The sequence below is a fragment of the Cyprinus carpio genome, chromosome B12, assembly GCF_018340385.1.
Source record: "Cyprinus carpio isolate SPL01 chromosome B12, ASM1834038v1, whole genome shotgun sequence".
NCBI lineage: Eukaryota > Metazoa > Chordata > Actinopteri > Cypriniformes > Cyprinidae > Cyprinus > Cyprinus carpio.
Genome location: NC_056608.1, coordinates 24,573,379 through 24,588,872, shown reverse-complemented (window position 1 = coordinate 24,588,872; position 15,494 = coordinate 24,573,379). Strand labels below are relative to the sequence as shown.

Below are 15,494 nucleotides of genomic sequence, written 5' to 3'. Positions count from 1 at the left end.
GCAGAAGGATCAGAGTAACAGCAGAAATGATGCCTTACATTTTGTGGGTGTCACTGAGTTGCTTCTCTTGGCTTTCCAGCTCTGTTTTTGCTGTAAGAAAAAGAAAAAAGCTGTTTTGAATCTTTAATTACATGAAAACAGTCTAATCAGGATGCAAAACAACATGTGAATTAATGGTTATAAAATAAGTTACATTTATTTATATAGCGCTTTATACAAATACAGACTGATTCAAAGCAGCTTCGTAAAAGTAAAAAGGGGTTAAAAATCTTCTACTGTAGGAGTACACTTATAAATGTACAAATATTGTATATATAATAACTAGGGCTGTCAAATGATTAATCACGATTAATCACATCCAAAATAAAAGTTTTGTTTACATAATATATGTGTGTATACTGTGTGTATTTATTATGTATATATAAATACACACACATAAATTATATATTTAGAAAATATTTACATGTATATACATTTATATATTTATATTCTTATATTTTATATTATATATAAATATATTTAATATATAACATAACATATTCTTCTTAAATATATACATGCATGTGTGTGTATTTATATATACATAATACATATATACAGTATACACACATATATTATGTAAACAAAACTTTTATTTTGGATGTGATTAATCGTGATTAATCATTTGACAGCCCTAATAATAACATGGCAATATTATTATATAAAAAAAGGTAAAAAACAAAATAGAAAATTTAAAAATAAAAATAAATAGGTAAAAAATAAAAAACTGGCATTAAATTATAAAAAGTGAATTTATTAATATAAATATTAATTTAAAAATTAAGAATTTCTAAAAAGTACTACGTGTTTTTAGATATGATATAGAGATATAAATTTTTATTTTAATTTTAGAAAACTGTGTGTGGGTGTTTTTATTGTAAAAGATGTGGTGTGGCAGATTTTTTAATATTTCTTCTGACTGCCATTTGTTATTTGAGCTAATGGGAATGCAAAAAATTATATTTGCTTCAGCACACACTGCTGCAGAGGTTTCCCCATCTATGATGAGTAACGTACTCGGTTACTAACATAACCTCGGTTCCCTGAGATACTGGAACGTGTACTGTTGCAAAAGACGCTATGGGAACCCAGTACAATCACGCCGTGCTGCGGTAGAGGAACGACTGCATCATACAACCTCCCTAAGCATCTAATGCTCATAGGGAAGTATAAGGATATTCTCCAAGGCTAAAGCGGGCTACACTCACAGAGGTCACGCCTGACCTGGGTTATCATTCCAGAGGACTTGTACACCTTCAGCACTATTTGGGCCGAGAGCATACGAGTGAACCGACCTGAAGAGCTTGAGCGTGTTACGGTCAAGGACTTTTTGTCCAAACTGTTTTTGCATAAAGCAAGTGTTTGCCCACTTAAGCAGAAAGGATGTCCAGGTTATAAAACCTAGCAAATGTGGATGGCGAGGCCCAGCCGGTCGCCGCACAAATCTCTGCAATGGACACACCGCTAGACCAAGCCCAAGAAGAGGCAGTGCCTCTAGCTGAGTGGGCTCTTACTCCCATGAAGCATTGTAGGCCTATATATATACACACATACACACACACAGAACATATTACACACACACACACATTTATTTTATAAAGTAATTATAAAATCACATTTGTATCTTTCTGGACAGCAGACAATGAGAGAGGCTTCGTCAGAAGAAAAGAGGTCAGCAGGGGTCACAACTCAAGATGCTCTCTGACAAATTAAGGCCAGTAGTTGTTAAGTAGTGAAAAACCACGAACCCCCTACACCCCACACACACACACACACACACACACGTCTGTCTGTCATGAGAACGGTCTCGGTGTATGTCTGTGTAAGATTGAGAGAGGAAGTGTGTGTGTGTGTGTGGGCAGACCTCTGGTCCGCTGGGTCAGATACTCAGATTAATATGGTTCTGGGTCAGCAGAATCTCATGCTTGCGGCTCTAGAGGTCACGACGCATTAGCAAACCTGCTACACCACAAACCCACGGCTGCTAATGGCAGTCAGGCCTGTGATTCCCCCCCGCCGAATCAAGCCGATTCTCAGGAGAGACGTGCGAGGAATCCCAGGAATCCCTCGTTTAATTGACACCAGTCACACTTCAGTGAGTCTGAGAATCCTGAAGGAAAATCCCATCATTCCCACGCTCACTGCATCATCAGACTCACTCACCTTCACTCACGAACACCTCCATCCTGTCTTTAAACGGCTGCAGATGCTCTTCAGTCGAGACCGAGCACACCTTCTCCACCTCCGCAGTGCATGCTGGGAAACAACATTTACAATTAAATAACAATCAAAAATAACAATCATTCCCACATGGAAATGATACACACTGGACTTCATTCAGCAAACACAAACAGAAAAAATTCATTCATTCATACAGAAAGTGGAATTTGTGAATGAGAGTGCAGCATATTAGAATGATTTCTGAAGATCATGTGACACTGAAGACTGGAGTAATGATGCTGAAAATACAGCTGCACATCACAGAAATATTTAACAGATATTCAAATAGAAAACAGCTGTTTTAAATTGTAATAATATTTCACAGTATTACGGTTTTATTTAATCAAATAAATGCGCCCTTAAACATGGAATTTACATTGGGCCTCATTTATGAAACAACAACAAAAAATTTTTTTTTTTATATTTATAAAAAGTTAAAATAAAAATTAACATGATTTTCTGTAAAACTGCTTTGAAACAATGTTTAATTAATATACTTTATATAACATTGATATTTTTATAATACTTATATTAAAATGTATTAAATATAAATATAAATTATATATTAAATAGAAACACTAAATATTTATTATTACGATTTGCACAAATTTATTCTGCTCATTTCATGAATGAGGCCCCCATACTTACATTAAAAATGGCATTTAGGTTAGTTCTTAAACTTAAAAATACAAAATAAATCCTCAATTCAAGCCCACAATAACAATCTTGAATCACCAACCAGAAATTAACTTTTCATTCAGAAAGGATCACTGATGTGTAATTGAGGCATTCTGGGCCACACACACTATGACTAATGTCACCTCTGTGTCTCAAAGCACATGCAGTGATTCTGCTGATCTTGATCCAGACGGATCAGAGATCGGTTTGTGATTCTACTGACCGATCTGAACATCTGCAAACCTCATCAGTCCTAACATCAACCGGACAGAAGCAAAACTAACCATCCATACCACGACGCCTCTAAACGCAAACCACCAACTTGTGGAGTGGATCTGGAAAAGTAAGATCTGTGTGAACCTGCTGCTTTTCTAAAACTTCACCAGAAAGAGTGTCAAAGTATCAAGCTGTTCAAAGAGCGAAGCAGCAGAGTGTGTGGATAAACTCTGGATTAGACGAATCAAACATGTTAACCTGTGAACTCAGAGATTAAAGAGAGCGAAGGGAAAATCTACACTTCCTTCCCAGAGAGCAATCTTTCATTTCTCTGCTCAAACATGCAGCAATTAAACCAATTACGCTAACGGGAAACAGTCTGGGCAGAAGCGATTAGAGCGCCGGGTTCATGACTCCACCTGACTGACTGGAGAAATGAATCATTACTTGTGGTTATTCCACCAACACACTCACTCTCTCTCACACACACACACACACACACACAGACTCACTCACTCCCTCACACTCTCACGCGCGCACACACACACTCACTCGCTCTCTCACACGCGCACACTCACTCTCTCACACGCGCACACACGCACACGCACTCACTCACTCACTCTCTCACCCTCATACACACACACACACACGCACTCACTCTCTCACACACACTCACTCACTCTCTCACACGCGCACACTCACTCTCACACGCGCACACACACACACCCTCACACACACTCACTCACTATCTCACACACACACTCACTCTCACACGCGCACACACACACACACACTCACTCTCTCACCCGCACACACTCACTCACTCACTCTCATACGCGCACACACACACTCTCTCACACGCACACACTCACTCTCTCACACGCACACACTCACTCTCTCACACGCACACACACACTCTCACGCACCCACACTCGTGCACACTCACTCTCTCACCCGCACACTCTCACGCACCCACACTCGCGCACTCACCCTTATACACGCGCACACACTCACTCTCATGCACTCTCACTCGCGCACTCACCCTCATACACGCGCACACACTCACACTCTCACGCACTCACACTCGCGCACTCACCCCTCACACATGCACACACACACACACACACTCTCTCTCACCCGCACACACACACTCTCACGCACCCACACTCACGCACACTCACTCTCTCACCCGCACTCTCTCACGCACCCACACTCGCACACCCCACCCTCGCGCACTCACCCTCATACACGTGCACACACTCACTCTCACGCACTCACACTCGCACACTCACCCTCATACACGCGCACACACTCACTCTCACGCACTCACACTCGCACACTCACCCTCATACATGCGCACACACTCACTCTCACGCACTCTCACTCGACTGCACTCACCCTCACACATGCGCACACACACTCACTCTCTCACCCGCACACACACTCACTCACTCACCCTCACACGCACACACACACTCACTCACTCTCCTCTCTCACCCGCACACACTCACTCTCACGCACCCACACTCGCGCACACTCAGACTCTCAACCGCACTCTCTCACGCACCCACACTCGCGCACCCACCCTCGCGCACTCACCCTCATACACGCGCACACACACTTTCTCACCCGCACACACACTCACTCTCACACGCGCACACACACGCACACACACTCACCCTCACACGCACTCACTCACTCTCTCACCCTCACACTCTCACCCTCACACTCACTCACTCACACGCGCACACTCACTCACACGCGCACACTCACTCACTCACACGCGCACACTCACTCACACACACGCGCACACTCACTCACTCGCACGCGCACACTCACTCACACGCGCACACAACAAACACACACACACTCCACTCTCTCACCCTCACACTCACTCTCTCACACCCCCGCACACACTCACTCTCACGCACCCACACTTGTGCACACTCACTCTCACACACTCACACTCGCGCACTCACCCTCATACACGCGCACACACTCACTCTCACGCACTCACACTCGCCCTCACACATGCGCACACCACACACACTCACTCACCCTCACACACACACACACACACACACTCTCTCACCCTCACACACGCACTCACTCACTCTCTCACCCTCACTCACACTCACTCTCTCACACGCGCACACTCACTCTCTCAAACGTGCACACTCACTCTCTCACGCGCGCACACACACACACACACACACTCACACTCACTCACTCTCTCACACCACGCGCACACTCACTCTCTCACACGCGCACACTCACTCTCTCACTCACACGCATACACACACACTCACTCTCTCACCCTCACTCTCTCACCACGCGCACACTCACTCTCACACACACGCGCACACACACACACACACTCTCACTCTCTCACCCGCACACACTCACTCTCACGCACCCACACTTGTGCACACTCACTCTCATGCACTCACACTCGCGCACTCACCCTCATACACGCGCACACACTCACTCTCACGCACTCACACTCGCGCACTCGCCCTCACACACATGCGCTCTCTTATATACTCACTCTCTCACCCGCACACACTCACACACACGCACCCACACACGCGCACACTCAGACTCTCACCCACCCACACTCGCGCACCCACCCTCGCCACTCGCCACCTCACCCTCATCACTCTCTCCACACACACACACACTCACTCTCTCACCCACACACACTCACGCACTCACACTCGTGCACACTCACTCTCTCACCCACACACTCTCACGCACCCACACTCACTCTCACGCACTCACACTCACGCACTCACCCTCATACACGCGCACACACTCACTCTCACGCACTCACACTCACGCACTCACCCTCATACACGCGCACACACTCACTCTCACGCACTCACACTCGCGCACTCACCCTCACACATGCGCACACACACACACACACTCACCCACACTCGCACACACTCACTCTCACCCGCACTCTCTCGCACACTCACTCACTCTCTCGCGAACTCACTCACTCTCATACGCGCACACACTCACTCTCTCACATGCGCACACACACACTCTCATACGCGCACACACTCACTCACTCTCATACGCGCACACACTCACTCTCTCACATGCGCACACACACACTCACTCTCTCACCCGCACAAACTCACTCGCACACACTCACTCTCACACTCGCACATTCTCACGCACCCACACTTGCAGTCACTCTCTCACACTCGCGCAGTCACTCTCTCACTCTCTCGCAGTCACTCTCTCACTCTCGCGCATGCACTCACTCTCTCGTGCACTCACTCATTTAATCACGCGCTAATAATAACATTCACGATCACGCTACGGTTAACATGTGGCCGTCACTGTGAGGAATGATTCAACTTTCAACTGTCTCGGATATTTGTAAAAAAAACTTTTTTGAAAAACAGATTATTGAAATACGTTTTATAAGAAAACATGATTTCTACTTCACAATTTCACGTTTAATTCAGTGTTACTTGCCATTTCTTTTTAATTATTTGTGAAATTTTGCAATTTCTCAGTGAAAATAGTTTCAAAGTAAACCCTACACTAATTTTTTTTTTTTGTGTACATCATATTTAAAAAAAAATCAAGATACAAAGTGCCAAACTCATCTAAGTACTTGTTCTTAGTAGCTGCTCTGTTTTCGTCACACAACACCCAAGAAACCAATAAGTACTTATAATGATCACTTAGCAACATTAAAGCAACCACCTAGCAACACCAATAGCCAGATTGATTTCCAAGTTCAAATCTCTTTCTCAGTCTTTTTAAAATTCAACTAATCAAACTACAATACCCTTCAGACCTTTTCGTACTTTTAGTAAACGTCTGTCCATCAACATTCCATTTCCTTTTAGAAAAGAATCACATTAAGCTACAAAAAGATAGAAATCAGATCACGCCACTCAAACACTCATCCATCTGTGAGCATCAGCGTGGATCTAAAGCTTCTTTTTATTTTACCTCTTAGATCTTTCCGGAGTCTCAGCAGATCTTTAGTCAAGTCTTCAAACTTCATCTGAGAGGCCTGAAACAGGTCGTGAGGTTCTGGGAGAGGAAACACACACGTCTCCCTGCCCGCGTCCTGAAACACACACACACACGCAGACATGACACTGAAGGGTTTCTGAAGCTGTTTGAGCATATTGTTCAGTGAGAGCATCTTAAATGAAACTCACCTCGTCAAAGTGTCTCAGGTAGTAAGACACTATATATGATATCAGACTCTTACTGTTGTCCTGAAAACCACAGCAGAAAAACACACTGATTAAAGGATTAGTTCACTTCCAGAATAAACATTTCCTGATAATTTAATCACCCCCATGTCATCCAAGATGTCCATGTCTTTCTTTCTTCAGTAGAAATGAAAGTAAAGTTTTGAAGAAAACATTCCAGGATTTTTCTCAATTTAGTGGACTTTAGCGGGGATCAAAGGGTTGAAGGTTCAAATTGCAGTTTCAATGCAGCTTCAAAGGGCTCTACATGATCCCAGCTGAGGAATAAGGGTTTTATAGGGGCTCTAAATGATAAAAGATGAGGAATAAGGGTTAAGAGAAAAAATTATATACTTTTAAACCGCAAATGCTCATCTTGGACTAGCTCTGCGATGCGCGTCCGCGACTTCACATTACGTAATCACGTTGGAAAGGTCGTAGACAGAAGTAGTACCAAACTCCATCTGATTTTCTATATGGAGAAAAATCCTGGAATGTTTTCCTCAAAAACCTTACTTTCATTTCTACTGAAGAAAGAAAGACATGAAGATCTTGGATGACATGGGGTGATTAAATTATCAGGAAATTTTATGCTGGAAGTGAACTAATCCTTTAAATGAACCAGTTAAGATGTGTGCTTGTGTCTTAACTCTGTGTGTGTTTGTCTTACGCTGCTCTTGACATCCTTGAGTTTGGGCAGAATGTCCAGCGTGAAGCCATCTGCTTGTCCTCTGGTGCGATTCCCCCCGTTCATGAAGTTCCCAAAGGCCAAAACTAAACCGAGAATCTGCAGCACCCCAGAGCCACTCTGAAGAGTCTGGAGAGAGAAGACCAGAAACCAGATTAAGGGACAAAACTGGACTACATGTGTGTGAGACGTCTGTTATCCATCATTATTGGACAAAACAACCTGAGGTTCAGAGCAAAGTGAGTCATCTGACTCAATTCAGTGAGCGAGGAAAGTTGCCTGACTGATTCAATGATCCCTGTGTTTGATTCGCATTGGATTCACCAGTTTGGTTCAAATGAATCAACTGGTTTAAAAATTGCACAGCATGTTGTGCCATATGTTTATGAACGCAGTCAGACTGCGCAGACATACCTTGCATACTCTCTGCAAAATCTGGAGTTTGCGTTGAACAGACGAGATACATTCAGTGAAGGTCGATTGAAAGAGAATACAGAAGACTCGTCCAGAGAAATCAGGAATCTGGGAGAGCTGATGGAGAAACCTGTGAGCATTAAAAAGATATATTAAAAGCATTTCTCTGGTTAATGAAAGCTGCCAGGTGGAAGTCATTAACTGACTGTATTTGTGTAAGAGTGTGTGTTCTGATCCTCACTGTTCGGGTTTGTCCAGAGGTTTGCTTCCCTCTTTGTCTTTTGAGGATTTGATGTGTTTCTCTATTTTCTCCAGCTCGTCATGCTGGGCTCTCTGAAACCACAAAACAGCATTTCAACACAATCAAACTATAACTTCACAACACAAAAACACTGATGCTTCTGGACAATGAGCTAACAATAAAACAGTAAAAAATGCACATGTCTGTGCCACATGAGTCAGAATACGGAACAGACTTCATTCTGATGGTCAAAATGTTAGTTGTCTGTCAGAGTTACTGTATTTTACACAAATACGCACCCTGGTGTTCTTTGCGTTTAGCCACTTTATTATTTGGAAGCAGAATAAAGTGTAATCAAAGTCGTTAGGAAGCCCAATAAGTCCACTAAAAGCCACAGCGTCTCATAAATTTCCTTCTCACTGAGCTAAAGAACAAAAGAAACTGAGTTTGGGGCCGCAAATTATGGAAAATGTGGTGTTTTGAAAGTACAACAAACAACCAGACGTGATGGACAAACAGACGGATGGAGAGACAGACAGATGGACAGGCAGATGCAAATGACCAGCTGACAGACGGAAAGATGCAAATGACAGACGGACAGATGGATGGAGGACAGAAAGATGCAAATGATGGACAGACAGACAGACACAAATGATGGATGGACGCAAATGACTGACAGATGGACGGATGGAAATCACAGATGTACAGATGGACGGAGGACAGAAAGATGCAAATGACCGACAGACAGATAGATGGACGTAAATGACCAACAGATGGACAGACGCAAATGACCAACAGACAGATGGATGGACGCAAATGACGAATGGACAATTACAAATGACAGTTGAACAGTTGGACGGGGGACAGAAAGATGAAAATGATGGACAGACAGATGGACGGACACAAATTATGGATGGACAGATAAACGGATACAAATGACCAACAGAGAGACGGACAGACAGATGGACGGATACAAATGATGGACAGACACAAAATGACAGATGGACAGAGGCTAGTGACAGATGGACAGGGGACAGAAAGATGCAAATGATGGACAGACAGATGACAAATGAACAGAAGTGACAGATGGACGGACGCAAATGACAGACAAATACAAAATGACGGATGGATGCAAATGACGGATGGACAGATAAACAGATGCAAAATGGCATACAGACACAAAATGACAGATGGACAGACAGATGGATGCAAATGACAGATGGACAAAATGACAGATGGACAAATGGATGCAAATGACACATGGACAAAATGACAGATGGACAGATGAACAGATGCAAATGACAGATGGACAAAATGACAGATGGACAGACAGATGGATGCAAATGACAGATGGACAAAATGACAGATGGACAAAATGACAGATGGACAGAATGACAGATGGACAGATGGACAGATGCAAATGACAGATGGACAAAATGACAGATGGACAGATGAACAGATGCAAATGACAGATGGACAGACAGACAGATGGACAAAATGACAGATGGACAAAATGACAGATGGACAAAATGGACAGATGCAAATGACAGATGGACAAAATGACAGATGGACAAAATGACAGATGGACAAAATGACAGATGGACAAAATGACAGATGGACAGATGAACAGATGCAAATGACAGATGGACAAAATGACAGATGGACAGATGAACAGATGCAAATGACAGATGGACAAAATGACAGATGGACAAAATGACAGATGGACAGATGGACAGATGCAAATGACAGATGGACAAAATGACAGATGGACAAAATGACAGATGGACAAAATGACAGATGGACAGACAGACGGATGCAAATGACGGATGGACAGACAGACAGATGCAAATGACAGATGGACAAAATGACAGATGGACAAAATGACAGATGGACAGACAGACAGATGCAAATGACAGATGGACAAAATGACAGATGGACAAAATGACAGATGGACAAAATGACAGATGGACAGACAGACGGATGCAAATGGACGGATGGACAGACAGACAGATGCAAATGACAGATGGACAAAATGACAGATGGACAAAATGACAGATGGACAGATGAACAGATGGACAAAATGACAGATGGACAAAATGACAGATGGACAAAATGACAGATGGACAGATACAAATGACAGATGGACAGACAGACGGACAGATGAACAGATGCAAATGACAGATGGACAAAATGACAGATGGACAAAATGACAGATGGACAGATGAACAGATGGACAAAATGACAGATGGACAAAATGACAGATGGACAGATGAACAGATGCAAATGACAGATGGACAGACAGACAGATGCAAATGACAGATGGACAAAATGACAGATGGACAAAATGACAGATGGACAAAATGACAGATGGACAAAATGACAGATGGACAAAATGACAGATGGACAGATACAAATGACAGATGGACAGACAGACAGATGCAAATGACAGATGGACAAAATGACAGATGGACAAAATGACAGATGGACAGGGGACAGTGAGAAGCAAATGATGGACAGACAGACAGTTGGACGGATGGACAGATAGATATGCACTACGGCAACAACAGAACCTCATCAGAAGATAATTATGTGAAGTAATGTTAATATCTTTTAAATGTTGTGAATGAATCAATCAATATTTAAAAAAATAATTAGGCCTACTATAATTCTTTATGCAATGTTGAATCGAAATATTTCTTTCTAAAGCTACTTTTTGTAGTCAATGCTTTTCTCATTTCTCATAACATCAATAACATTTAACCCCGAACAGTTTTCCGGTCTCTGTGTGCGTAAGAGAATCAGACTTGGCCGAACAGCGACTGAGTTTCTCTGCGAACTGCAGAACAAATACCTTCATAAACAAAGCAGCCGACATCAAACGGCAGCGAGACGCACAGCCGAGTGCCGTAAGGCCATCAGGAAGGTGATCAAAGACAGAAAACGTCTCTCTCACTCTCAGACACAAAGAAAAAATGAGGCTAAGACAAACATGTTCATTCAGGAGAGTGTGTGTACGGCTCAGGCGTGAATATAAACTCTGGAAAAGTCTCGGGCTCCATTAAGCGTCATCAGGAGATCCATCACAGCACATATACACACACAGCACTTCAAACGCGGTGATTAGACGCCACGGCTGCGCTCTGCATCCCATTTACTGCGTTTTTAAGTGTAAATATAGTTAATATGAAGCAGCTTTCAGGGCTCAAACGCTCAGCCTTCAAACACAAACTCAAAGGCAGATATCAAAAGACAATATACAGATACGACAGCGAGCGGCAGGACTGACATCTGCACACGGGCCAGACTGGAAACTCGCACTCATAAAAGCGGAGAAAAAACACATTAGAGCGATCATTAGGTGCATTGCTGCAGTCTGACTGTATGTTTTTCTTTTTTTGCTATTTGAACAGGTCTGGATTCCATAATTACCGCGCGAGCCAGACGAAAACATCTTAATGTTTCTGCCTCCGCTGACTAACATACTCTCAGATCTCAGAAGAATGAATCTGAAACGAATTTTAGGACGGTTCAAAGTCCTTTAATGATTTGGCACATGATGCTTCAAAAAAAAAGATTTTTATGCAAAAGCAGCTCACATCCTCAAACAAAAGCTATTTTTTTGCTGCTTTAATCAAAGCACATGACCGAACGTTCTGCTCAAATGGGGCTATTTTATACACACACACACACACACACACACGCTTTCATGAGACATAGCGTTCATTCCTGCAGTGATGTGCTTTCTGAACTTCGACATTAATATATTTCAGGAGTGTGCATGGGAAGACTTGCAGACATTGTGTTTGATTCTAGAAACAGACACCCAGGAACATCTTTTCTCTCTCTTAGACTGATTTAGACTGCAGTTCTGATTACCTGATCAATAAAAGAGTGTGTTTTCTGGTATTAAAGGGCACATGAAATGGAAAATCAAAATGTTCTTGATTGTTGCACTTGAGAGGTTACTCTGCAATAATAACATACCTAAAAAAATAAACAGGAAAACGATCATTTTTGCAAAAACTGGACCTTTTTTGGTGCAGAAACTCTGCAATGTTTATAAACTAACCTTGAGAAACATTGTATACAAATCTGAAAATGCATTTCATGAGCCTTTTAAACTCATGCATGATATTTAAGGCTCACCTGATCACTAGACACACATTTAGCAATGAAAACATCAGAATGCATTGAGGAGAAACACACCGATCACCAAACACTGTGATGTGCCATGTGTACTACATGATTCTGGATTGTAAATGTTTTTATTTTCCTCAGTATATATGAAGGTTTGTGGCATGCCTGAGGCCTTAAAAATGTAACAAGCAAGTTTCATTTTTAAGGGGTTTGTTCTAAATATGAGCAACAGAGATGCTTGGAAAGAAAACAAGAATCTTCAAAAAGAACAGAGAGGAGGATCTGCTTACGTTCTCATAGAGCGCCTGTAACGTCTCCAGATCAACCACAGTGTTATCCAGATTCAGGATCGCTGCACGCACACAAACACAGACGCACATTAGACAGAAATCAGCAGCTTCATCATCATCATCATATCCAAAAATAAACACACAAATATCACTAAAGCAGCACATTTGCCCATATCACGTGAATCTCTCCTTTCTGAGCAACAAACAACTGGATTATTCCATGAAACACATTCCTTTTACATTTGAAAAAGTGATATATAAATATCAAAAAATAACACCCATATAAAAAAAAGAAAAAGTAAAATATTAATCAGACTAAGTAGTCTTATATCCCTTAAGATTTCACTGATTAATGATTAAAATAACTGAGTATAACACATATTTAATATTCATAAATATTCATAATAAAGCCAAATTAATAAATATACGCAAAAAGTAACATGGCTGAGTTTTACAGTTCATTTAGACATTCAGTCTTCAGCTCTAGATCATGACAAGATTCTTATTAGAAAATCTAAAGCTTTAAACAACATTTAACTTTAAATTCAACTTTAAAATAAAATAATTTTATCATTTTAAAAAAAAAATTCAAATGTTTATTTAAAAATGTATTTTTAAAGAAAATATTTTTAATTTAATTTTTTAAATATTTCCTTGTTTGTTTTTAAAAGCATTTAAAAAGTAAAAAGTAAGGAAAAATTCATTTTATTAATAAGGACTTAATGAATGGTGAAAAATGTCTATGGCAAGAGGTTAAAAAAAACTGAAAATTTTTAACTGAGAAAATAAAAAAACACCTGTGGAAGCAAAACACGATGTTTCCGCCCGTGTGATTTTAACAGCTCTGAGTGTGTATTAGGAAGTGATGATGTCACACGTCTGCGTTTGATTTGAACATCACGACATCATATGACAGTCGAGGCCTGAACTCCTCTCACACACACACACACACACACACACAAACAAATCATGTGCATGAGAGCTCGCAAACGCATAAACACACCGATTAGATGGAAATGAAGTACAAGTTCTGATGGCAGAATCAAATATGCTGGCATTCCACGAGCGTTTCTGAGACGAGAGACACGAAACACACGAGTTTGTCTGACCAACATCCCTTCACAACATAACTCTGATATTACAGTCAGTATCATTACCACTTCAGAGTTCATTTGAAAAAACAGGTAATTCCTTTTTTAACAATTTTCATAATCATGTTTTTTTCATTGCGCATTCCAATTATTATTAAAGTTATTTTGAAGTTGGTTTCGTTTAGTTTAGTTCTTTCAAATCTGAATGGTATAAGTAAGAGTTATACCATTCAGATTTCATAGGATTGCTTTTTATTTATACTGTCAAAATATATATATATATATATATATCTATATATATATATATATATAAATTTTTTTTTTTTTTTTTGCCATTAGTAAATCGGTGGTAGCTGGTATGGTATTATACCAGGTATATTTTTTTTTATTATTATTATTATTATTATTATTATTAAAGGTATTATTATTTTATATATATATATATATATATATATATATATATATATATATATATATATATATATATATATATGTATGTATGTATGTATGTATGTATATGTATATCTATATATATATATATATATATATATATATATATATATATATATATATAAAATAATAATTATATATATAAATTTAGTTATTTAATTTAATTTTAAAAATAGATTAAAATATAAAAATAAATAAATAGAAGGTTTTTAAAAGTTTTATAATAGTTCTAAAATCTTAAAATATTTAAAACCACCTGTAAATCTGGCCTCTCATTATTAAAAATCTTTTATTGTAAGTGGGTGCCCTGCAGCAAGAATGATTCCTCAGTGCATCACTGAAAGAAGATATCAATAAAAACAAGTGGTCCAGCAGTGATGTGAATGTCTGATATGTGATGGATCTGATGGCGCTGGATGCAGACGCAGCCCAGAGCCGCTGGTGACCTGCAGCCTATCAGAGCATCAGGAAACCCTCGCTGCCTCCCAGAGAACACAGAGAACACAGAAGAACACGTCAATGCCCGGACGCCGAGCATTCAAACGCCAGAACCAAACGCCAGTGTGGAAAGAAAACAGGAAAGCAGCTCGCCAGAACAAAACCTCCAGCTGTACGTCCACCTCGACCCGCCGGTGACCGCAGAACATCACGATGACAAACATTTAACTCATGCGACAGAGCAACTACACCACATGGATCAGACTTACAAAAGTGCTTCATTAGCCTTTTCACAAAAATCAGAAATTAGGTCAGTGCAGGGTAAAGTTAGTTCTGTTTGGTTTCTGTTTTGTCTGTTTTACA

General features: G+C 40.9%; 1 protein-coding gene across 6 annotated transcripts in view; it reads right to left on the bottom strand.

Annotated features, from left to right (window-relative positions):
• Nucleotides 1-15,494, bottom strand: part of LOC109061627 (formin-2-like) — a 49,775-nt gene that overhangs the window by 11,341 nt on the left and 22,940 nt on the right. For all 6 annotated transcript variants that reach the window (XM_042734778.1, XM_042734777.1, XM_042734775.1 and 3 more), the window contains 8 exons: nucleotides 13,153-13,214; nucleotides 8,726-8,817; nucleotides 8,485-8,614; nucleotides 8,053-8,199; nucleotides 7,347-7,406; nucleotides 7,132-7,252; nucleotides 2,203-2,295; nucleotides 39-90 (listed from right to left, as the gene is read on the bottom strand). In XM_042734778.1, coding sequence (XP_042590712.1) covers nucleotides 39-90; nucleotides 2,203-2,295; nucleotides 7,132-7,252; nucleotides 7,347-7,406; nucleotides 8,053-8,199; nucleotides 8,485-8,614; nucleotides 8,726-8,817; nucleotides 13,153-13,214 — 757 coding nt within the window. The remainder of the gene's footprint in view (nucleotides 1-38; nucleotides 91-2,202; nucleotides 2,296-7,131; nucleotides 7,253-7,346; nucleotides 7,407-8,052; nucleotides 8,200-8,484; nucleotides 8,615-8,725; nucleotides 8,818-13,152; nucleotides 13,215-15,494) is intronic.